Source organism: Dreissena polymorpha, chromosome 12 (assembly GCF_020536995.1).
Source record: "Dreissena polymorpha isolate Duluth1 chromosome 12, UMN_Dpol_1.0, whole genome shotgun sequence".
Classification (NCBI taxonomy): domain Eukaryota; kingdom Metazoa; phylum Mollusca; class Bivalvia; order Myida; family Dreissenidae; genus Dreissena; species Dreissena polymorpha.
Window position 1 is genome coordinate 76796422 of NC_068366.1, and position 26895 is coordinate 76823316.

General features: G+C 33.5%; 1 protein-coding gene across 4 annotated transcripts; it reads right to left on the reverse strand.

Annotated features, from left to right (window-relative positions):
• Positions 1–26895, reverse strand: LOC127853455 (beta-1,3-galactosyl-O-glycosyl-glycoprotein beta-1,6-N-acetylglucosaminyltransferase-like). 4 transcript variants are annotated; one of them, XM_052387999.1, is made up of 4 exons: positions 26739–26895; positions 10790–11871; positions 5216–5442; positions 1–393 (listed from the first exon to the last, which is right to left on the reverse strand). In XM_052387999.1, exons 2-4 carry the CDS (start codon positions 11833–11835, stop codon positions 95–97), a joined length of 1572 nt encoding a protein of 523 aa, XP_052243959.1. In that variant the 5' UTR covers positions 11836–11871; positions 26739–26895; the 3' UTR covers positions 1–94. The 4 variants fall into 4 exon arrangements, with proteins under 4 accessions (XP_052243959.1, XP_052243961.1, XP_052243960.1 ...); XM_052388001.1 differs by lacking the exon at positions 26739–26895 and adding an exon at positions 22732–22889; XM_052388000.1 differs by lacking the exon at positions 26739–26895 and adding an exon at positions 21070–21211.

The following is a 26895-nucleotide window of genomic DNA, read 5'->3' on the forward strand; positions in this document are numbered from 1 at the left end:
TATATAAACAATTATTTTATTGCACATTTACATGATTATTATTACAAATTTACGCATACAACTAAACGCAAACTAATATGCTTTCCATGTTGCATTATATTTTGTTCTTGACAAAGCCCAAAGTCCCGTAATATCTGGAATCAAACGCGAGATCGCCGAGGTAAATATCTCGGGTGCGGTTTGCGATGAGCTCCTCAAGACAATCGTAACCATAATGATGGAAGTTCTGGTGGAATTTGTTCACGAAGAGCTTCTTGCTCCTAGCCAGATCTGGCAGATCGCCTGTGCCTATGACGCAGATTAGACGAACGCGTTTGCCGTGACACTCTCTTTCGCCCCAATCCTTGAATCGCGCCATGAATGGCTTTATTGCATCGTCCGTCTCGGGTACCCCTGCAGTGTAATCATATTTTGAACACAAACTTCACTGATAAATCATATGTCCTTTACATTTTAAACATAATGATATGAACACATTTGAGGCAAATATTGGACATTAGTCTTTTAAGCGGCAATAGACCAGTTTCACAATACGAACACTGTTGCTATTATTAGATACCACGTGGCGAGTCGAATCTCAGAACGAGGCGGAACGTGACAACTTTTTTTCCTATGTTATGCGAATGGTTGAGAATATCGATCATTACAGAGCAGTTGACTGAAATGTTTTACATTCGGGACGGTTATATCATTATTACAGTATGTGTTAAGTCAATAAATTGATAAATACTTCTTAAATAAAAATTATAACAACCATATTAATAATTCAACGACATACTATCAAGTACAATTAGTGAATATTAAAAAATAATCATCTTTATACAAATACGAATAACCCATTAACACATCAGAGTAAAGGTGGTCTGAAGACCTAACATCGATAATTGCTCAAAACAAAGATATATAAAAGCCGCAAAATAAAATAAATAGTATTATATGGTATTATATGATAATTCTCAAAGGTATGGGTGTGTTGGTGTGGGCTATTTTTCATGAACTGTCGAACGTGTAATCGGTGTTGAATCAACCATAAGACAAAGCACTATAAACGCGAAGTACATGACACTATTTAAATTGTATGTTAATTTTCCTTTACATTAAATAAAATGTATTTAAGAGTGAATGACAATTTTGAAGAATTATTATATACAAGTGAAACAAACGGACGTTGTGGAAATTGAACTGTCTAAACATGTATAATGAAATTTCTTTATAAGAGATTATGAGTGAAAATGTATAGCATTTTATATCAAAATGTTTAACCCCGTTGTGGTTAAACGAAAATGCTTGTTTTAATTATGTTGTTCCGTACGGTATCCGGACATTCGTTCACACGGACAATCGTTCCTACGCTAATTTTGACATGGCGTACATTCGCTCAAATATTGTATTTAACAAACAGGACAATATTATTTTGACAGCCCGGACATTCGTTCCTATATTATTGCGCAACTTTCTGTTTTGTGGCAAAAAAGCATTGTATTGTGCTTATATGCTAATAAAGGTTGTTGTTGTAGTTTTTGTTATTTGACAGTCCGGACATTGGTTCCTATAAGTAAATGTAAAACTAAACAAAAATCAATATTCCGAGCAAAGCTTATCTTCTTTGATTATCCTATTCAATTAACCATCTTGTTTACAGTAAGCCGAATCAGAATAAGACAGCCAATATGATTTTAATTGATTAGTTGACTTATTAATTAACTGACTGACATTTTGTCGACAATGCATTTAACGCAACTTGTTAGCTCTAAGCCGATTAAAACAGTTTGTCGATTATATAACTTTATTAAGCAAACTGTGAAAACAATATGTATGTTGAATAATGGCCCATTCCTTAAAATTCACTTCCAACATATAACTTCTAACGAACAATCGCGGTCAGTCTGTGGGTCATTCGTACTCAAAGAAACACATGTGTGTGATACTCGATTTTCTAAACAATTTCTTTATTGCACAATAGTGCTCGTATTTGAACTCAATATTTTAAATCAATTATTTTAACGATGTTTAAAAAAATGATTAGCAACAGGCTTATCATGTAATATAGAACTGATTTGTACATAATTGGAACTCTGGTGATTGTATATATACATGTATATATATATATATATATATATATATATATATATATATTCACACATATGGCCAGTTACGGGGTCTCTGATTTAGAAATAGGTTATGGGGTTCCCACTTTAAATACATGTATCTCCATACCCTTTTTTATCCGATATAAACACGAAATAAGGTATATAGGGGTACCTACTATTATTATTGTATATAAATACGTCATTTATTTAACGTCTTATACAAGGAAATATATAGCGAACTTATTTGCGAGGTATATACAATTTCAATTTCAGACCTGATTGTGGTTTTCGATTTAAGACCTTATTGTGAGATTTGATTGCATTACCTCCCCTACACCCCCCTCATAGTAATTAAAGGAGCCTAGATTGCGGGGTTGTATATAGACCCCGTTTTTTATATTGACCTCGTAAGTACAGTCTGAAAACTACAGAGACCGCGTAACTGGCACTATGTATTGGTATATATATATATATATATATATATATATATATATATATATATATATATATATATGGGTTAACATGATTATAAATGCAAAAGTCTCTGATATTTCTAATTTAGAAAGTTTACATACAATTGTCTATTGTATATAAATATAATAGAATGTTTGTATTGTTGTATTGTATGTAAATGAGACTAAAATGAAGAATAAATCTTCGTGTCTTACTCTACACTACGATGGTTATTCACAAAAAGCCTCTTCGATGCCTTTCTTAGGCAAACCATCATAATTATAAGTTTAATAAAGAACAACATATCAACTTCTTATGCGGTTCTAATTGTTTTATTCCTTTCAGTTTTGTTTCACTTATTCTAGTAAATGTAAATAAGGAACGAATGTAATTGCTTACAATAATGAATGAACCATTGTCAGGGCTGTCAATTTTATACATGAACTAATGTCCGGGCTGTCAAAGTAACGTTGGAACGAATGTCCGGATTGGGAAAAAATGTGGAAACGATTGTCCGGGATGAAAAAAAACTGAGGAACGAATGTCCTTATTGTCAAAATTAACGCAGGAACGTTTGACCGTGGGAACGAATGTCCGGGAATCGTTTCGTACACTACCGTACACTCTTCAAAGGACTACGTAATGACGGAGTTTAATTTTACCGGTAACCGTTGAATACGTTAAATGTTTAGCATTAATTTGTTAAAATATAAAAAATGTATTGGTATTAATCACTTCATTATAATGATTAAACTGCTAATATCTATACAATATTTAGTTTCTGACAATCTGTTTGGCAAAAATAACATTCAATTTTTACAAAATCTTACATATCTAATTAAAGCAACAGTTGAGTATTTGGCTTTAAACAACTCTAAGAAATGACTATGCAATACCACTACCACGAGAAGACACGGGGGTATCATAAATTATGTGGAAATGACCAGACATCCGCAACGTGTGGTTTATGACACCTTGCTGTTATTTAATATATGTCGGCACAGTATCTGATCATAACGAGATAATGGGTTTGTGCTGAACACAGGGACAATTAAACAACAGATATACCAATAAACAAGATTATTGATAGATCTTTGATTAAACACCGCGATAAAAAGGCTCAACTAACAGTGTCAAAATTTGTGCAAACATGTGAATAAAAACAAGTACTTTAATCAAGAAAATGTATTGACACTTAAAATGGGAAGTATATATTTACTGACGATGTCATCTTGTGTTGACAATATCGTAAAGTCAAAAGCGTGATGGGTTGAAATTAGATGCGGCATTGCGTGGTATTATAAACGGCATCACGTTTCGCCTCGTTCTGGATTTCTGCTAGTCACGTGCCTTCGCGCTCTTATCGACTTTGGCTTATTGTGAAAAGGGTCTATAATCAAGTGCAGCTACGTCATCTTCTAAAAACACAACTTTAAGATTGAGCATTATTGGTTCTCAAACATGTACGCAAATATAAACTAGCACTAGGCGGATGGTCTGACGCAGTTGATGACCATGTATGGACGTTGGTATAAAAATCTCCTCAAGTCAGATTACGATATGGTCCAATTGTGACCGAGCCGTTTTGAAAAGAGCGCTATCTTTGAATTCTTCCTTGCTTGGTAATTGATTAAAGATATTCTGAATTTGCTTCTTTTTAGTTTTTTAGGGAAAATACAGATGCATGTTATATTATCTGACAAATACATTAAGATATACACATATGGCTAAATTAATCAGATATATAGACTGATTTGCGATTAAAACGTTGGTTTTTGTTCGTGTACGTTACCTTTTTTCACTTTACGGCTACGTTTTCTGCTAAATAGCCAATGTGTTGGGTTTTAAAATAGATTTGAATGCAATAAACTAACAATATATAACACTTCAAATTGTCAAGGTTATATTTTCTGTTTAAGATGATTATAGTTCTGTCTAGTTGCAACCGAGACTTTTGCACCAACCGTATTTTCTAAATACGTTTTCAAGAACCATTAGCGAACATACGGCCGTCTTACTGACTCAACTGCAGTATACACAATCCGCAGCCTAAACATCAATTCCCTCGTATCATCGTCAATTTCCGAGTCACATCAGTTATAATAGTACAGATTGCAGCCACTATAATTAACATCGATAGAAAACTCTAAAACACCAAGGGCCGGTCACCAGGAATGATGGAGTAAACATGACATACTTTTCAATTAAATACAGAAATCATGATAATGATTGTTAAAATGGTCGTTAATTAACAGCAAATCAATAAAAACTTCTAAAGTTTTTAAATCATAAACTGTGCAGCACTTCTTTAGTTGGTTTTCATGTTAAAGTCACGATACAATTAGGACCGATGCAATTACAATAAGGGATAATATGAATAACATTAGATCAGCAAATACCACCAAAACGGTATGACAAGAATTTTTCATAAAACACAAATGAAGAAATCGAATCTTTTGATTGTATACACTCTGCACAGGTCCACTGATGCACCGTTGCTTTGTTTCAGTTGATGTCCCGGAAAAGGCTATAGTGATACACGAAAGGCATTAACGAATCTGTCTTAATTTATACATGTTTGTCTTATCCTTACCGAAATATAGTGCCATTCCATTTTTGCAAGGTGTTGTTTACTGATGATGAACCGAGTTGATAAACGCTTGCGCACCTACCTAAATAAGAACCCGGTACACCAAGATGAGGGTTATGATTGAGCGTAGAAAAGAACGTTTCATCGGGCACCTGCGTCTGTCGCGTCCAGTTTAAGAGGTCATGGGCTCGCTGATCGTGCAGTGCAAAATCCACAAAGCCTCTATTGACCACAACATGCACAGACCCCTTAAACGCCGTGATGTTGTGAGGTGGTGCACCGGCCTTCTGCCATCGATTCCTGTTGGCTCTAAAATCAGTTAGAATGTCTGATAAATTAAACCCATATTGATGTACGTTTGAACATATTTTAATCATAACGTAAATCTATATCTTTATTTGATTCTTTTCTTCATAGTGTTCGATACACTTGATTGTGATGTGTGAAATAAATAATGCAGATATATCGAATTCTGTGAAGAGATCATTGTTTTAAATACTATATCTACTATTCAATTTCAAATAAATATAACATGTTTTGTGAAGCCCACAAACCGAGATATTAAAAAAAATATATAGTGATTAAAAACATTGATTTTAAGCGGAAACGGTTTATTATTTTAATTAACACTATTTTTTATAATGATACTCAATGCGCCTGATATGAAAACCAAATGTGAGTTTAAATACAATGTAAATATCCCAGCGTCGCAACAGTTGAACATACTAATGAACATACTATGGAGTCTTAGAATAAAACGAATCATAATTGTAAGTGTGTCTATAATATATAACAGTAAAATCAGCCTTAAGGAAGAAAGAAAAAGAAACAATGTATGCACACACTAAAACTGTAGATTATAGTCCGTCTGAGTAAGTTTTGAAACGTGTCTATATTTACAGCCATATCAATTTACTGTGCAATAATTGTTTGAGTGTAAAATTTGGACAGCTTAAACAATTGAGTTGATTGTGATATGATTGTGATATGTATGTGAATCAATCTTATTATGCGTGTTTGCAACTAAAAAGATCATAAATTCTCAATTTGAAGATTCCACGACGCATATGTTTCCAATGCAGAATAATACGCGCTTAGTTTTAAAGGACAAATGCTTGTGAGAAATTTAGACAATAGTTTTCTCTCTTTGCGTATGGAGATTGGAGTCATTTCAATATTGGGCATACTTTATTATTTTTTGAAAGACATCCTTTAAGACTTCCTTATCTAACTGAAAATCTTAACCTTGCCAATATTTTGTATAAATGCACAGTTCTAAATAAGAAGTGCCCTTAAAAGTAAGAAACTTTAACTTGAGTTCCAAATCTTGGCCGATGATACCATTTAAATATAGGAAATATATATTATTAGTTGGAATGGAATATATAAAGGCATTCGAGAGAAACTACCCAACCAAAAAATCTGAAACTGCATATCAATTATTTATAAGAATCATCTAGCACCAAATAGTCCCTTATTAAACAATTTTCAAACTAGTATGGTAAAAATTGGCCTGTAGGGGACATAACAAGTTGGAGATGTCTTGTTTTATGTTTTAAATATAGCTTAAAAAGCATTTCTTAAATATTAGTTTGCCAGTAAACATTAACTTGCCTTAAAAGTGTATATGCAACAAAAATTGCGCATATCGCCAGGTAGTTGCAATGTCGATCTCTCAGCCACAATCGGTACCATAACAGATACTCGTTGTCTCTTAAACTGGTCGTGTGAAGCAATGTTGCGGATCAGGGAACTCACAAAAAGCTGAGAAATAAAGTCTCTTCCTGGATATATTGAAAGAGGAACATTGTCGCATGTACCAAAGTCCACATTCAAACCACACATATCGAGCACAGTGATTCGAGAAAGAAAGCCATGACAAAAAACTTGGTTCAAGAAAATTAATACCAGGAACCAAAAATAAGGTCCTACACAGATTGGCGCCAACAGACGCAGTAAAAGAAGGGGAGGAGTAGAACGTACTTGCAATACGCAAACAGAGAACGGCAGACAAACACACACTAGACGGCGTCTACTGTACATATCAGAGATGGAAGACACGAATCACGCTGCAAAATGAAATCAGCAGAATTATAGGCTTAACCTCACAATCTTCATAACAGAGGATACTTAATCGACTTATTACAGTTATAACTAACACCAAGTGCTAAATATTGTACTTCAATCTTGCAACTTTTTACAGAAGATATAAAACATAATGCGGTGGATGACTAAGAGAAAGACCGAGTCTGTTTAGAAGAAACCAACACCATTTGTCAAGTACGTGTTCGAAATTAACCAACACAAGACAAATACATCATCTGCTGGCTTCGCAAACGACACGATATACTTAATCAAGAAATTCGCAAAATATTCCACGTGGAAAAGCTGGAGCAAGACATTCTTCATGTATGCAGTTTCAACAAGCCAATTGGTGATCATGTATGACCGGAAAACGTGAGCCTTATTGAGACTCTGCATAGGGCTCGGAGATGATCTACAGAAGACCACGCGCTTCACCCTAGCCTTATTTGTTCACTTTTTTCATATGTATCGTTATCTGGTCAGATACGTTTTTATGCCCCTGGATCGAAGATCAGGGTTATATTGTTTTTGGCCTGTCTGTCTGTCTGTCATTCACTGTGTCTGTCACAAACTTTAACCTTGGTTATACTTTTGCTATAACAATATTGAAGAATGCAACTTGATATTTGGCATGCATGTGTATCTCATGGAGCTGCACATTTTGAGTGGTGAAAAGTCAAGGTTAATGTCATCCTTCAAGGTCAAAGGTAAAAAAACAAATCCAAGGGAAGTAATAGGTTTTAAAGGGAGATAATTATCTGCACCTGCCAAATGATATTTTTTTAATAAATCAAAGCGGCGCAGAAGATGACATTGTGTTTCTGACAAACACATCTCTTGTTCTTTTAAAAAGTCATTATGACAGTATTTAAAAAACGTCTAATTTGATGCACGGAACTGATTAAGTACCTACGGAATGTATAACATGAGTTTTAACGATGCTCCTCCTTGTAATTATACAAAATGCTGCTTAAGGTGGACTTGGACTCGAAAACTTTTTTATAGGGATGGCAACGAATACCGATATTGGTATTCGGATATTCGGTCATCCTTCCGAACGAATATTCGGATATTCGGTCAACATCTGTTAGAAAAAAATTAACTTTGTTTACCGTACCATTACTCGATGAATTCTACTTTCGTTTTTACCGGAAGTTCCCCGGAAGTGACTAAATATTGACACAACATTGCCGTCGCTAATTGTTAAAATTGAATGACGAAAACTGTTTTTAAACTTTTAATATTGTACATCAACAATAGAACGAGAAACAATGTACGTAAGATTAACTACACACAAGTTACACGTTGCCGACTTCTTATCGGATGATCTCGTGAAATACTTCCAAGCAGCGGAAGGTGTAGGTAGCATTTTGATTGGACAGAGATTTACTTTATGCGTGTAGCAATGACAATATTTTCAATTAAATGAGGGCGAAATACCAAAAACGTTTCTTTAAGTATAATACCTGATTGAATATTGAGTAATTAATTAAAGTTTTGACCATACGATACGCAAATACTCATTGGAGGTTGAGTAAATTATTTTCTAAAAGCTTTTTTGATTGGACAACGTGATTATAACCATACGATCGTTTTTGTTTTTCACACCAAGTCGGCACTTCCTTTACTCATTTAATCTTTGATCATGTTAAATGTAATTCGAGTTATTAGATCAAAACGGGTCGGTGTTTTAATTGCCATTCGGTCTTATTTGTTTTTTACACAAAGTTGGCTTTTCCTTTACTCATTTAATCTTTGATAATTTTAAATGTAATTCGAGTCATTGGATCAAGTGCAGGTCGGTGTTTTGATTGCCGATGCGATTTGAACCTATCATAATTTTGACACAAAGTGACTGTCTTTGTTAGGCAATTAGCGGGATTTATGACCGGTATACTGTCATCACCATAGCGACGAATTATCCGGACTAAACATTATGACACGAGGAACAACTTTTTTACAATGTTTGAAGTAAATTTCACGAATACAAAGTCTTTGAAATTACTCGATTTTTTTCTTCCGATTCGGAAAATAGTATCCGAATATTCGGTCCGGGACCGAATATTCGGATATTCGGATATTCGTTGACTTCCCTACTTTTTTATTATTAATTTCATTAATTATTGTAAAAACAAACAATATTGTATGCATGGATTTTGGTAGTAAGAAGTTGGGAATCACATGAATTAACAAAACTTAATCACATTGTTGCTGCGTTATGCCGATGTATGACTACAATTTGAATTGTTTTAAATAAATACTAAATAAATATATAAGCTAAAAAGAAAGGAAAAACGGATACACGTTGGTAACGTTCTTATTACAATGAGTATAATGGAAGACGCAATGTTAAATCAAAGGTAAATTGAGCGAGAAAGATTGATGTTCATATCTCAAATTGTATGTTGTAATACATACTAAACTATTTTAAGGACGTGTTTGCCACATTACTTTGCAGTTATAAAACTGGACGGTTTAAAGTGTCAGCTGTCAACAGTAATATATGATTCTATTCATCGAACGACCCTCCTATTGCAATACTTATTTCAGAAGTGCGTCGTTTCGTAACTGAAAACTTACACTATTCTTGTTACATTGTGTTTAAATTTGAGGTTTGTGTTGATTTTGTAGTGTTTATATGAGCACATTTCGTGCAAACATTGCTGTAAGTGACCTTCGTGCGAACGACCATAAATTATCAGACATATTATGAATAATGATTTGTTTTGCTGCGACGTCTGGCATTAGGAAAAAGGCACAGCTGTTATTTATTTTATTAAAAATAAACAATATATAAACGGGACAATACTCTTTGCATGTACATATATTGATCGTGAGGCTGTGCTGTCCGTTATGCAAGTTTCATTTGAAGAACTTTTGGCAAAACAGAAGATCAGCTTGACATGACAACTTTTACAAATCAAAATTGTTATTAAACGTGCCGTATTGAACAGTTCACAGACCGTATCTAGTTTGTATTTTTATGGTTAAAACACGTAAAGTATTAAGGTTACAAGGTGGTGGGTGATCCAAGATTTAATTTAATCCCGATATAGATCCTTGAGCTTCATTTTAAGCTGAGACAGAAAACATAACGAAATGTATATATGCATATATATATATATATATATTTATATCAATTTACGACCTGATTGTGATTTTCGATATAAGACCTTATGTGCAATTTGATAGCATTACCTCCCCTACCCCCTACAAAGTAATTAAAGGTGTCTAAAATGCGGGGTTGTATACAGACCCCGTTTTTATATTGACCCCGTAAATAGAGTCTGAAAACTACCAAGACCGCGTAACTGGCACTATGTATTAGTCTCTTACACAGTGTTAGGGTATTTATGAGTCCTGGTCGGATCGTGCCCAAATACAACTATTTTTTCATGTTTGTAAATAAATGTTCATGTAACTGTCCCTTCTGTGTATGTAAATTGTTACAACGTTAGAGATGTGTTGCGGTGTTAGGGTGGGGTGTATAACTGTGTACGGGGATATCATGTGAAACGAAACTTTACAACATAGTTCTTTGAAAACTAAATATACGTTGATTTTAGTTTACCTTTTGAAAGTTCCCTCAATATCGTTTGATCCATTGTATGCCTGTAAAATGCGTACAAGTTCGTAGTTTGTTCTCAGCGGAAACTCTTGTCCAGTCAGATTAATAAAGTATTTCCACGCTGCACTTTTGTTCCAAAGCTCTTCCATGCAGAGCAACTCTGGCTCGAGAACGGTCATTGTACCCCACTGAACGTTAAATCGCTTTGATGTCATAAACACATTATCAAAGCAACTTGCAATCGAAGACATGCCGTCGTATATGGTTTGATCTGTTTTGGAGTCAACATGTATACAATAATAGTTCTGTGGTCTGTAAATAGCACGTAGGAGTCTCTCCGATTGTTCAATGTCTGTGAACATTAAAAGACTGAACGCTATAGGAAAGTCACGTTCAACTTCAGTTAAATGATGATCAATATATCCACGCAGACGTTTAAAATGTGAGCAGTTCTTTGTCATTTCTGAGTAGTTTTGGGGATGAAGGAACTTTCTTATTTTTGTAATGTTCTCTGTACGTTTTATTTCACCTATATCTCCATGGAATATAGCGTTGCAGTTTACATCAGTAACTATTCTGGAATGATGAAAATAATGTTTGTGTGGTAAGTATATATTTTTTAATTTATTGTCTTGTTTTATATATGGTTTTATCATATTTAACAAATTTGAAAGCCCGCTTAACCTCACTGAACTCGTTGAATTGTTTTTGCCCATGTAACCATAAAGGTATAGTGTCTCGTCTGTAATGTTATATCCGTTAACATGAAAAATCGGGTTATTTTCATAGTGAGGCGTCGTCTGGTAGCTCGCTCTAATATTGACATTCTGTCTGTAGCCTTGGGTGGACACATCGAAGCCTTTCGTCACGAGACGAATTTGCTCACGAACGTCATGCGAATAAAAGCTGGAAACATCCTTACCATATGAAGTTTGATTAATAAATCTTGTAACATTCTGTAAGGTAAAGTTGTTCTCCAGCAAGTAGATACACGTCCCAAGGAAAACGACGATTCCAAACAGAATTATGTATCTGATGACATTTGACATGATGCGGACCCCTGCTGTTGCTGCTTTCTCGCAATCCTGTAAGCAGAGAAAAACACCATACAGTTCCTTAAAATGATATATCTCTGAAAATAATTTGCAAAGCAGTTATATTAAATTCTTTATTCAAATATCTGCACAAATAATGACAACAAAAGACATGTTGAGACAAATTTAAATTGTATTGACGCAAAATACCGTAACAATTTAGATGTAAGTCCGTACATATACTGCTAAAATTCTACATAACACAAATAATCGACCTAGTTCTGTATTAGCTGTTGAGTATAAAGTATTAAATATGCATTCCTCTGCACATATTCTTAAAAGTAAAATGCGATTTGCAATATATCACCACGTTTTTTTATATACAGCAAATGCATTCCGAGCGTGGCAATTATTTCAATCGTGTAATAGTATCTACTTATCTACACATATCTGTTATTTCCAAATTGAAATTGAATTTAATAAAGATCGCCACCGAAATATCTAATATTTGAAACCATATGCGATATTTTGGTATTTGCGACTTTTTGTGAGAGAAAGAATGTTTTCGATGAGACTTTACTCGAACCAACTTCAATCGAATATCAGTTTCGAGTGTTTTCTTCTTTTTTGGACGAAACGCGTGTCTTCCACCGTAAGGAAATCGTATCAGGTTTTCTTCAGGTGTCCTAATCTAGAATTCTGAGTTTTTATATTTGAACATCTGTGCGCTATCCGAAAATCAAATGTCAATAACTCCTCTTCGGTCTTAAAGATGTTTCATATCACACTTATTTTTAATGATATTCAAACATGTTCTCGCATGAATTCGTGGTAGCCACATATTTTATCTTATTTTAATTCATATGGACAGACCAAAACCGGCATTATGACATTTTTCGTGACGGCTTCTTGTTTTTCCACAACTTTGATTTACATTGACCACCTTTTGTTCTTCCCAAATTTGCAGACCATACCCTACTGTGTTAGTGCATGTTATGTTTCTGTCATTTCTCGAGTTTCTGTTAATTGTATTGCATTCCATCCATTTGCACTATACTGTGTATTACTCGATATAGACAATACGCTACAAAGATAAAAGATGTAATTAGTATATGCATGTCCTGCATGCGTTCATTTAAAAACTGTCTCTAGGTCGGTTGATAGAACAAAACATATAGCCAATTATTATGAACCGACATAAATTAAGCACCATGACTGAAGCTACATATTTGAAAATGTTACAAATACTGTTTTAGTATTAATGTTTTCACAAACCGTTTGGATTACGTATAATGTACATATGTAGAAAATAAAATACTTATAATTTCATAAGACAAAGCTGTCGTTCATAAGGTCACAACCATCCGACAGACAGACATGGAGCGCAAAATTGCACGTGGATGTGAACGTTTTAATAGAAAGAAGAAGTTGTTAGACCTTGACAGAGGTAACTGATAATCCAGTGAACGCGTTGTACGATTGAAGAAACTGTTAGACATCGACTGAGGTTACTGATTATCCTGTGAACGCTTTGTTAGAAAGAAGAAACTGTTAGACCTCGACTGAGGTTACTGATTATCATGTGAACGCTTTGTTAGAAAGAAGAAACTGTTTGACATCGACTGAGGTTACTGATTATCCTTTGAACGCTTTGTTATAAAGAAGAAACTGTTAGACATCGACTGAGGTGACTGATTATTCTGTGAAGGCTTTGATAGAAAGAAGAAACTGTTTGCACTCGACTGAGGTTACTGATTATCATATGAACGCTTTGTTGGAAAGAATAAACTGTTAGACCTCGACTTAAGTTACTGATAATCATGTTAACACTTTGTTAGAAAGACGAATATGTAAGACCTCGACTGCGGTTACTGATTATCCTGGAGTCGACAGGTAGGAAATCTTTATACATCAGACTATCCAATTTTTTAGTTTTGCATGTGATATTTTTGTAATGATTAAACGTAATAAATTTTAAAGTAGTAGATCGTAGAAGAGTGGCCCAAGAAAAGAGAATTCATTGTCACTTGGATTAGCGCTTTTGCCTTCACATGTCCACAGCGGAATTCAACCAATGGTAGCAGGAAATAAATTCGAATGAAGGTCATGAGACGTAATATCTCATTCGTCTTGTACCTTAACTATGTTATCAAAAAAGTAAATAATTGCTAATTCATTCACGTATAGAGTGAATTTGATAAACTGTTGTTCTAACGTTAAATATTAAGTTGATATTTGAAAATAAAAGGTATTTTATATTGTTCATTTACTTATATATCTTAAAGACATTCTTTAAACATATTTCTATTGGAAAAAAAACACAACATGTTTATGTTGTTGAAAATAGTTTGTATGTTTCAAACTTTTATATATGTTTGCAATTATCCGTATTTATGTTGTGCCCTACTAGAATGTGTGCTCTGTTTTTTTCCACCATGGCATATATTTGAAACGAGATCAAGCACTTTGTATCGCTGTTTTATTGTGTTTCGTATGGGTCTCTCGAAATTCGACATCTAGATAATTTGGGGACACGATTTGAGTGAGCGAAATTATTTTTGCGAAATTACGTTGCAAAATTATGCTGCACGACATTTATTTTACGAGTTCGAATCGTAATAATGTCTTCTGTTTTCGTGTTCTCAACTTTTTCTTTATTTGGGTTGAACATTCAAAAACACGAATCGCTATGTACTATTCACGCCTAAAGGAATGCATTATTTTCCAATCGCATCAAACTGTTTCGAGCATTTAAAAAATTAATGCATGGTTTATCAATGATAAAGTTTTAGTGAAATAAGTAACATGGTGCCCGATTAACCCATGTATGCCTAGTGTCTAAAAAAATGCCTTGAAAAAGAGCGTAGACACAGATGAGACGCCGCATGATGCGGCGGAGGGTCTGCGCTGTTTGCTTAAAAGAATTTCTGTAAGAAATATTCTAAATATAGACAAAAATTTACTTCACATCCCATATTTTGGAAATAAATTGATCCAATTGAGAAGGATGGGAGAGTACACTTGGCATAAATGGATTAAACTTCATATAATCGTGTTCCGTAAGCTGGGACTCTAAGATATGATAAAGACACACAATCGTGCGTGGAGTGTTACATTGTTGTTATCCCCACGCTTTTTGAAAAAAAGGTGGGGATATTGTGGTTATCTCCGCCGTCCGTCCGTCCGTCCGTCCGTCCGTCCGTCTGTCCGTCTGTCCGTCCGTCCGTCCGTCCGTCCTGGCCACTATCTCCTCCTACACTAAAAGCACTAGAACCTTGAAACTTACACACATGGTAGCTATGAGGATATGTGCGACCCTGCACTATTTGGAATTTTGATCTGACCCCTGGGTCAAAAGTTATAGCGGTTGGGGTGGGGCCGCGTCAGAAATTATCACTCATTTTTTTAGGTTATTTTACATTTACTTCTTTATTTCTACACCGATTCACTTCAAATTGATACTGGACCTCTCTTATGACAATACGGTCAATCTCAACCATGCATGGCCCCATTCCCAACCCTGGGGCGCCCCGCCCACATAGGCCACACCCACCAAAAATTTCCATTTACTATAATTTTTTCATTTCTACACGGATTCACTTCAAATTGATACTGAACTTTTGTTATGACATTAGGGTCAATCTCAACTATGCATGGCCCCAATCCCAACCCTGGGGCGCCCGCCCACATAGGCCACACCCACCAAAAAATTGCCTTTACTATAACTTTTTCATTTCTACACGGATTCACTTCAAATTGATACTGAACTTCTCTTATGACATTAGGGTCAATCTCAACTATGCATGGCCCCATAACCAACCCTGGGGCCCCGCCCACATAGACCACACCCACCCAAAATTGCCTTTACTATAATTTCTTCATTTCTACACCGATTCACTTCAAATTGATATTGAACTTCTCTTATGACAATACAGTCAATCTCAACTATGCATGGCCCCATTACCAACCCTGGGGCGCCCCGTCCACATAGACCACACCCACCCAAAATTGCCTTTTACTATAATTTCTTCATTTCTACACCGATTCACTTCAAATTGATACTGAACCTCTCTTATGACAATACGGTCAATCTCAACTATGCATGGCCCCATTACCAACCCTGGGGCCCCGCCCACATAGACCACACCCGCCCAAAATTGCCTTTTACTATAATTTCTTCATTTCTACACCGATTCACTTCAAATTGATACTGAACCTCTCTTATGACAATACGGTCAATCTCAACTATGGCACAATTACCAACCCTGGGGCGCCCTGCCCACATATGTCACACCCACCCAAAATTGCCTTTTACTATAACTTCTTCATTTCTACACCAATTCACTTCTAATTGATGATGAACTTCTCTTATGACAATACGGTCAATCTCAGCTATGCATGGCCCCATTACCAACCCTGGGGCACACCTAGGTCAAACATTCGGCGTGGGGATACGCGTCGGCCTCTGCCGCGCCATTTCTAGTTGATAATAAAGACATATTAATAAGATTAATGTTAAAGTTATTCTCAAAACTGTCTGCACCGCAAGTAATTACACGAAAAATTCCCGTTGAACAATGATATGTCGTTCAAAAAAACAACAAATATTAAGTCGTTGATATAGTATTTTCTACGCAACAAACAATTTATTTTACATAAATTGCCATGATTGTGTACCAACATGAATTATTGAGGGTTTTGCAACCGGAAAGCGACATTTCAAACCATATCTCGCGGTCTCACAATCTCGATGTATGCTCAAACGAAATATTGAATACACGATTTATAATCGCGATAATAATTCCTGCTTGCAGCTTACTCTCCTTGCAAGATCGCGAAATTGCAAATACATTTTTAAATGATACATGCATGAATTTAACCCATTCATGCCTAGCGTCTAGAACAAAGGCCTTGGCAAACAGTGAAGACCTAGATGAGACGCCGCATGATGAGGGTCTGCACTGTTTGCTTAAAGGAATTTCTGTAAGAATTATTCTAAATATATAAAAAGATATAATAGACATCTCTAATTTTGGAAGTAAATTGATCCAATTTAGAAGGATAGGAGAGTCCACTATGCATAAATGGGTTAAGGAGAGAGGGGGAACATGTAGCATGTGCCACTTCAACCTCCAGCTGCCCCCAATATTTAAAGAATTAAATTATGCGATCATATTTATCAGTATTGCTCATCCAAGACCAATGCCTAAAAGTACAGTGTAAAGGGAAAGGGGGTAGGGGGGGGGGGGGTTACATGCAAGTGTCCAAAAATCGTAAGTTCATATTTAAATGTCAAACCATCAGATGTTGCCCCTTATCGCAGTCGACACCATGTGGATCCTTATCGATCCGTATCGCTCAAATAAACACATTAGGCATCCATGTCCGCAGATTACAACAAGTGGATCCTTATCGGTGATTTATAACACCACTTTGTTACCACCGTGGTGATGTCGCATGCTCAATTTGACATGTTGGCACTTAAATGACTACTTGTAGATAATTATATGTAATATATCGTTTAAAACTGTTTTGGGGCGCAAATAATCCAACACACACCTAAATAGGAGAATAGATCCTCAGTTGATGTTTGAGTAGTGGTGTGAAGTGATCCTTTTAATGCGTTTCTTTTTGAGTGTTTGTGTGAAGTGATACATTTTAATACGTTTCTTTTTGAGTGTTTGTGTGAAGTGATACATTTTAATAAATTTCTTTTGAGTGTTTGTGTGAAGTGATACATTTTAATACGTTTCTTTTTGAGTGTTTGTGTGAAGTGATACCTTTTAGTACGTTTCTTTTGGAGTGTTTTGTGAAGTGATACATTTTAATAAATTTCTTTTTGAGTGTTTGTGTGAAGTGATACATTTTAATACGTTTCTTTTTGAGTGTTTGTGTGAAGTGATACCTTTTAATACGTTTCTTTTTGAGTGTTTGTGTGAAGTGATACCTACGTTTCTTTTTGAGTGTTTGTGTGAAGTGATACATTATAATACATTTCTTTTTGAGTGTCTGTGTTAAGTGATACAGTTTAATACGTTTCTTTTTGAGTGTTTGTGTGAAGTGATACCCTTTAATACGTTTGTTTTTGAGTGTTTGTGTAAAGTGATACATTTTAATACGTTTCGTTTTGAGTGTTTGTGTGCAGTGATACCTTTTCATACGTTTCTTTTTGAGTGGTTGTGTGGAGTAAAACATTCTAATAAATTTCTTATTGTCGCATGTCCGATATAGTTAGATCAATATCAATAATACTTCGGAGATATACAAATCACACAAACTAACCTCATTTCAAAAGATATTTTCCTGGCTAAAATATTCATTGATTTTACTGATGATTGTGTAAGCTGTTGCCTCTTAAATTGAAAGTACAGTGCTGTGAAATTATAATTAAAGTTGTCAGTCCTGGAAGATTTTTAAATGTATTCATTCACATTGTGATTAAATACCCTGGGGAAAAGCTTGATTATAATTAACCTTGTTATATCCAAATTTTCATTCGGCTTTAAAGAGAAAATAAAATAAAATGGATAAATGTGTATTACTTTTTGAAACTATTATAATGCTTTCTTAAATACGAGCATAGGTCTAAATCCTTTGAGCGAAAGACTTGCGGCGATCGTACTACGAACTTACGTATCATGTTATATAACAGTGTATCATAATATAAATGACAGTACAAAAGATTTCGAAGGTGGTCCTCATTATTATCACAATAATGATAAACGTATGAACAGTCGAAGTCGAATAATATAGGATGGGTATACACAACTGGATTGCTGTTTTTCTCATCAAACTGAATTGCATGTTTTTCTCACCAAACCATATAGCATAAATTACTAGTAGAAATTTAATAATCGGAAGATGTGAAATGGTAGCGCGGGAGAGTGTGCGTTTTATTGCGATTTTCCGACATTTGCTGCTCTAGATTGCTTTTGCAAGAACTTGAACTTTATATAATTATTCAGAACGTTGTCCAAATTACAAGTGTTTGAAAATAGGTTGTAAATTACATATTAATTGAAAGATCCCACATCTCGCTTAAAAGACAAGCACTTCCCGGACGATCATGTCCGGATATGGCCCCGTAATACGATGCGAGCTCGCGAAAGGATTTCGCATTTTCCCAGCGTCTTCTCATATTCAATCTTTGGATATACAAGGAAATAGACCGTTAAAGAACGATTCGAGTGCATGAAATAAATGTGTTAGATCGCGACATTGATTTCGTTATCTCGCAGCATAATCTCGAAACCTCTTGTAAATATTTTGCTCATTCTTCGCATGTTAGCTTGCTTGTTATCCAGATGTCCAAAATGTACAATATTGAGTTTCATAACTGAACACGATATTGTGTGATCGTGCCAGTCCAGCATTAAAATTCCTTCTCCACGTCAACAAAGGTCTTTATGGCTGATTAGAGCATTTAAATCACCATTTATCTAAGAACTGTCCCCTAATGCAAATATTGAACACAACGTAATCTCGTTTTACTACAAAGATAGACGTGCATGCATGTACTTAATGAGTTTGATACGTATTACATGTATTTATTCAGTTTGTTGGTTGCATTTATAATAACTATTTAGTGTTCCTGCTGAGATCCTATAACAATTATTTTCATTTGAAACCGGAACAAATGTCCCAATCTAAAGGGACTTTAATTCATTTTCAGAAGAATGAAATACGGAAATGACTTAGTTGTCAGGCATTACAATTTAAGCAGCTGCGACTTGAAACAATACAGTGAGCATTCAATACTTTGAGATTTAAAACAAAATAGTTAGCATTCAATACTTTGAGATTTAAAACAAAATAGTGAGCATTCAATACTTTGAGATTTAAAACAAAATAGTGAGCATTCAATACTTTGAGATTTAAAACAAAATAGTGAGCATTCAATACTTTGAGATTTAAAACAAAATAGTGAGCATTCAATACTTTGAGATTTAAAACAAAATAGTGAGCATTCAATACTTTGAGATTTAAAACAAAATAGTGAGCATTCAATACTTTGAGATTTAAAACAAAATAGTGAGCATTCAATACTTTGAGATTTAAAACAAAATAGTGAGCATTCAATACTTTGAGATTTAAAACAAAATAGTGAGCATTCAATACTTTGAGATTTAAAACAAAATAGTGAGCATTCAATACTTTGAGATTTAAAACAAAATAGTGAGCATTCAATACTTTGAGATTTAAAACAAAATAGTGAATATTCAATACTTTGAGATTTAAAACAAAATAGTGAGCATTCAATACTTTGAGATTTAAAACAAAATAGTGAGCATTCAATACTTTGAGATTTAAAACAAAATAGTGAGCATTCAATACTTTGAGATTTAAAACAAAATAGTGAGCATTCAATACTTTGAGATTTAAAACAAAATAGTGAGCATTCAATACTTTGAGATTTAACACAATATAGTTGGAGATTTGAAACAATATTGTGAGCATTCAATACATTGAGATTTGAAACAATATAGTGAGCATTCAATCCTTTGATATTTGAAACAATACAGTGAGCATTCAGTTCTTTTAGATTTGTTATTTTATGTGTGGTAAACATGAGTTGTTTATTGATTATTAACTTTTTATTTTAAGTAGTTAAAAAAGTTGTAGTATTGTATATATTTAGGGTATAATATCGTTTATATAATACTATTATCAACACCTCGTAAGACTTTATGCAAACCTAACTTATATACATATGTGTGAGTGCCTTTTTCATCTTATTTGAGAGTTAATTAAATGGCAAGCAAGAAACTTCTCATTACTTAACATGATTGTGATGGAGATAATAATATATTTCATCAATATGTACAACTAGTTGGAAACAGAGAAATATAAAGATGATTATTTCAAAATTTATATTATTCTGTTGACATTCATATTTTTGTTAATAACTCTATTACTAGCAGTAAAATGTATGTTTCCTAAATAATAATACACGATTTTAAAATAAAGTATTTATTTATATATGTATTTAATATAATGTTTCATATGCTTTATGTTGAACTTACTTTTTCTTTAACAGTATCTCCTCTGAACATCTCATTTCGCATCAGATTTTAGAACCAAACAAAAAAACTACTAACACTTCAATTGATGTTAACGACATACAATTAAGTAATATTTCGTCTGATTGCTTACATCATACGAGTTCATCTTAAAGTTTAACAGCAAAAAATATTAATCTCCCAGTCAATGAGTATATATTGATAATTTTAAATACACACGAGTACTTACTTCAGTTATTATTTTCGTAATTTGATAAACTCCTTAAGTAATGTAAACACATTTTTTTTTTATCTTATCATTATTTTAAATCTGTTCAAATACGTTATACGATCCAACCGTACCGCGTGGTTTGCTTGAGGCCGACCGTTAAATCACTTGAAAACGAAGAGTGTATTTGTGACTGTGAAAATTTTTATCTTACACTGCGTCGGTCAAACACACTACAGGATTATCACATTCCTTACATTCAGCTATGACAAACGGACTTAACTACCTTACATACTTTACAAAATAATACGCATACATTTTAATGAAATCGCTGGCCGTTTAAAATATAATAATGTTCAAACATTTTTATCAATTTTAATGGATGTCATGTTGTTTAAATAGCAACATTTAACACCTAAAAATCCGCAATAAAGAAGCATTAAGTAGACATCACATATTATCACTAAGTAAATTCTAAAAAGAATTCTAGTACAAATATGCACTTAAACATCCATACAGCGATGCTTTAAATATTAAAGCAAAATATAGATAAGATCAACAGGTTGTGATCTTAACCCTGTACATGCATATGCTACAAGGGGCACATATATGAACTGCATTCAAAGGCGCTTTTGCAAACAAGAATATAATTCTTATTTCACTATAGGAGTATACTTTGATCGCAAACAATTATACGAATATACAGACATTAAATTTTAATTTTAAATATCAATACAGGTTTGTTTTGAACAAATAAAACCATAAGAAGGGGTAGAAATACGACTTAGAATGCACATGTCTGTGTTTACTTTAAATAACCATATCAAAGTAATTTTTCTATGGTCTCAACGTTAACATTAAGACAGGTTAAGAACTAGTATATTTAAATATCATTATTTAAATCCGTATGTTAAACAATTACACTGATGAATTGTCAGTGACAGTCGCATATTATTTTACATATAATATATTCAATTTAAAGACATCTACAATGCATTATTAAAATGAATTGTAATACAACGTATAATTTATTTTGACGCGTATATTTCGCAGCTTCTTTCTATAACACTACCAGTATATTGAATCATATTTGTGCGCAAAATCTATTCATTATAGCAACTAAAAACTATTCGTTTGCCCAAATGGTTTCAGCAAAGTTATACATTATACATTAAGATCTAAAAAGCAACAAAGAAGTGTTCATTACTTAACGTGATTCTAATTGAGATGATAACATATTTTAAATTCAATACAATAATTTTGTAACAGGATAAACAAGATGATTATTTAAAATAATAATGCTCTGTTTCCAGTTATTTAGCAGCAAAACACGAACGTTTTGTCAATGAAATCGAATGATTTTTAAATAAAGCATTTTTGTACTGGTGTACGATGTAGGATATGTTTTATTCTGGCCTTTCTTGTTCTCCAGTATTAGATTATCTGTACCCTCTTTGTCTAAAAATAAACATGATAACAATTAAATCAATATGAACAATACACAATGACATTTCGCCTGACTGCTTATATAATGCGATTGCTTCCAATAGTTTAAAAGAATCAAACTTTTATATGACAATGAAATGCACATACTTTATAGGAACTATGTATTTATATTCCTACTCAATCAATATACATTCACATTTTTCAAATGAAGACGAATATTGACAATATTATAAATACCACAATTTGTACGATTCCAGTGTTTTTAGCAGAAATTTACGTTTCAATCATTTTTGTTATCGGTTCAAATAATGTTTTCTGATCCAATCGTACCGCGTTGTTTTCTCGTGGCGAACCGGTCTATCTGTGGAGACCTAACAATATATCTGTGACAGCGAACAATTTAATTGCAATATTGTTTTGAAAAAACACAATCAGCAGGATTATCACACTCATAATATTAAACTCGCAGAAAAAAGGTCATTATTGTTATTTGCCTTAAAAACATGTTCATAAATTGTAAAACAAGTGCTCGCCGTTTCTTAAATAATACATAAACAAGTAAAACGCACTTAACACACCCCAAATAGTCAGCATCCACCTGCATGCTGCACAACTGTTTCTATCACAAGTTCGCACTAAACCATCGTACAACGATGTTTCAAATATGAAAACCAAATATCGATGAGATGAATAGCTTCTAAAGCACGCCTTATACAGGTAACACTATATGTAACCAAGGACAGACATATGGACTGAATCAAATTTGCCTTTTTCAAACAAGAATACGATTCATGTTGTGCCATAGCAGTATATGATGGTTGCAATCACCTACAATAAACATGTCAATAACCATTAAGATGTTTGACAATCAATAAAAGTTTTTGTGTAAAATACAACCACACAAGGGATCGACTCTACTACTTACTACTAACGAGTAACGTGTCTGCGTTAACTTTGAATAACCGAACCAAAGTCACGATTCTGTGGTCTCAACATTAACATAACACGACCGATGATCCTTTCTATGACAATCTGACTAAATACTTAAATATGTTGAAAAAAAAACAACAAACAAAGGCATTTTCAGAACCATAAGAATTAACTTAAATATTTCCGGTGGTCAGAACATGTCCGAATACTTTGAACATTGTGTAAATTCAACCAAATTTAATATCAAAACTGGATTATTAAAATATATTGTAGCTACAATACAATGTATACTGTGGTATGTATGGCGTTGTTACCTATTACACACCGGATAGTGAATCCTATTCCTGTTTAATATAAGCATGGAAACACCATACATTTTCCCAAATGCTTGATAAAAAGATTGTGTTCGTGGTCTTTTTTATTAAAATAATATTGTACAAACATAAACGGTCGCGCATGGCTGTTCATAACTGAATTATTCAAAATTGATTTTTTCTACAACAAACCATATTGCTCAAGATCTTTGTATTAATCTGAAGTTTTGAAAAAAGTATCTTATGAGTTTATGCGTTGAAATTGCAGTTTAACGAAATCGCTAGACGGCTAATGCAAGCCCTTAAAGATTATCTTAAGATTCAAGAGCTTTGTACATATACTTAATGTGTTTGAAAATATATAAATTAGTTGATTGATCTCTTCATGTACTGATTGAGTGATTAAAAGAACGGCTGAAGTTACCGTTTATTGAACCCCCACTTGAAATAAAAAGGACATGCCACTCGTACAATCATTTCTGGATTCGAGTGAGTAATGCGATGTAAGATTCCGATGTTGCGAAATTAATTTCGCGATTTCCTATCTTGTTCGCTTTTTCGATGTTTGGATATTCAAGGGCTAGAACGTGTCAAACGATCCGAGGTCGCATGATTCAAATTAAATGAACAATGGAACTCGGCATTTTGGTAAAATATATATGAATAATTTTCATCATATATATATGAATAATTTTCAACCTATATACGACTTTTATAATTTTACTTACATGGAAATTAAACCTTGATTTTTTAAAATTTGGCATACAATTTATTCTTAACTAGATAATATCTGATTATTACATATCGATTGTGTTTTCATGCAAATGCTTTGAAAACACCTGGAGGAGCCTCAAGTGTATGCATGTTATGCAATCGTCGTTTTTTACAACATAAAGCTGCTCAAGCTATTGTTGAGCTCATAACATTTTCTTGAATTCCTACAGAGATATTTCCTATGGGTTTCTTTTGGCTTGACATACACAGTCATGTTCTTTTTTTTGTATAAAAAATTCAACCATATTCTATGCATGCGTTTTTGTTTTCACGAAAAGCTCGTTAAAACTTACGTTTGTGCCAGTTAAGTCAATTCATAAACATGTAAAATAAGTACATGTGTGTGGTTACTTCCTTGGGAAGTCTTTTGAAAAGACACAATTTTGAAACGTATGATGTATTAAGTATTGATATAACACTTGACACAAGAACTCGGTATATTTTATAAACAGTGGTCTCGAACAATCGATTACATTCGATTGAAAAACGATAAATTGTTATACTAACTCTAAAAGCATCAAAGAATGACAAGTTAAGTTTCCTGCTGAGAACCTATTGAAATGTTTTTTATTTTATACACACGTATTGTAAGAGTACACGGAAACAAATGCCACAATCTAAAGTGAAACTTGTTTACGTTCAAAGGAAGGATAAACAGAAATAACTTCGTTGTCAGGCGTTAATATTAAAGCAACTGCGACTCGAGCATTCAATACTTTGAGATTTGAAACAATAGTGTGAGGATTCATTCCTTTGAGATTTGAAACAAAATAGTGAGGATTCAATACTTTGAGGTTTGAAACAATATGTTGAGGATTCATTCCTTTAAGATTTGAAACAAAATAGTGAGGATTCAATACTTTTAGGTTTGAAACAATATGTTGAGGATTCATTCCTTTAAGATTTGAAACAAAATAGTGAGGATTCAATACTTTGAGATTTGACACAATATAGTGAGGATTCATTCCTTTGAGATTTGTTCTTGTATGCGTGGTCAACATCGGTTCAAAACTCTTTTTCATAGAATGTTTCTTCTTTATTAAAAGTACAAAATGTAGTTAACATGAAGAGGCGTAGTAATAGAATGTATGAAAATAATCTTACAAATAACATATATTTGTTAATAAAACCTGAAAGCAGTGGAATACATACCTCACCATCAACCAAATGTATGCGCAAATATATGATTCAATATATCACATCATTATGATGTTATCAAAATGAAATAGGACGATTGTAAATTTAAACTTTTAGCTTATTTTAAATAATTATCAAGTTTCGAGCTCTTTATCTTATATAGTTATGTTTGAGAGCCGATTTCCTCTGATTTTGGGGATAATTTAGTAGCAACCATGTTACGTCACCTCACTTGACCTGATTCTATTTAATGACATTTTTATCATCAGTAAAATGATTTTGTTACTTAAAATGTTAAGTTGGTTATTAAACAAAATCTATAAATGCTGACAATTACTGAGCACTTATTATGAAACACGCTCGTTTCATAAAAAGTGAATGACTTTATAATAAAGGTGTAATTTAAATATATATATTTATATTTATCACATGCTATACCCTGTTTCCCATGTAATACAACCATAACATATTTTTTATATTACACATGTGTAATACAACATTTTAAGCGTTCTCATTGGCTTAGTTTTCGTGTATTGACCAATAGCAGTTTGTTTTTTTGCTGAAATGACGTTGCAACGTCAAATGACGTCAAGAAATGTAAACAACATTCGGGATTTATCATTATGTTTGCGTAAATATTTATTAAATTTGCTCATTTAAAAGCATGTGATAAAAAAGATCTGACACTCGTTGTCATATCTTACCATATTTTATTTAACTCGTCCAGAAAATGCGTAAGTAAGCGAGCCTTTGGTTCCTGAACTCGTTTAATAAAATATGGTATGATACGACAACTCGTACCAGATCCTATATATATATATCATTTCGGCTGAATTTGTTCTTTTACATCACATTACTTCGACCCCTCATTTCATTACCAAACAACGAAACTGATAATACTTCAATCAATGCTTAACCCATACAATGCAATAAATTTTGCCTAATCGCTAACATCATACGAATGCTTCCAATAATGTAACCATACAGACGTTGATATAATATACATTCAATTCATAAACAGGAAATATTCATTTATTTACTACTCAATCAATAAACTTTAATTACTATCACATTTAGATAAATACTTACAACATCATTAATTCCCGTACAATATTATTTTAGTAGTTTTAAACGCGAAGTCACTTTTCGGTCATTTTTAAATCGGTTCAAACTACGTTTTATGATGCACGAATACAGCGTGATTTTTCACGTGACCAACATTTGTATCGGTGGAGGCCTAACGATG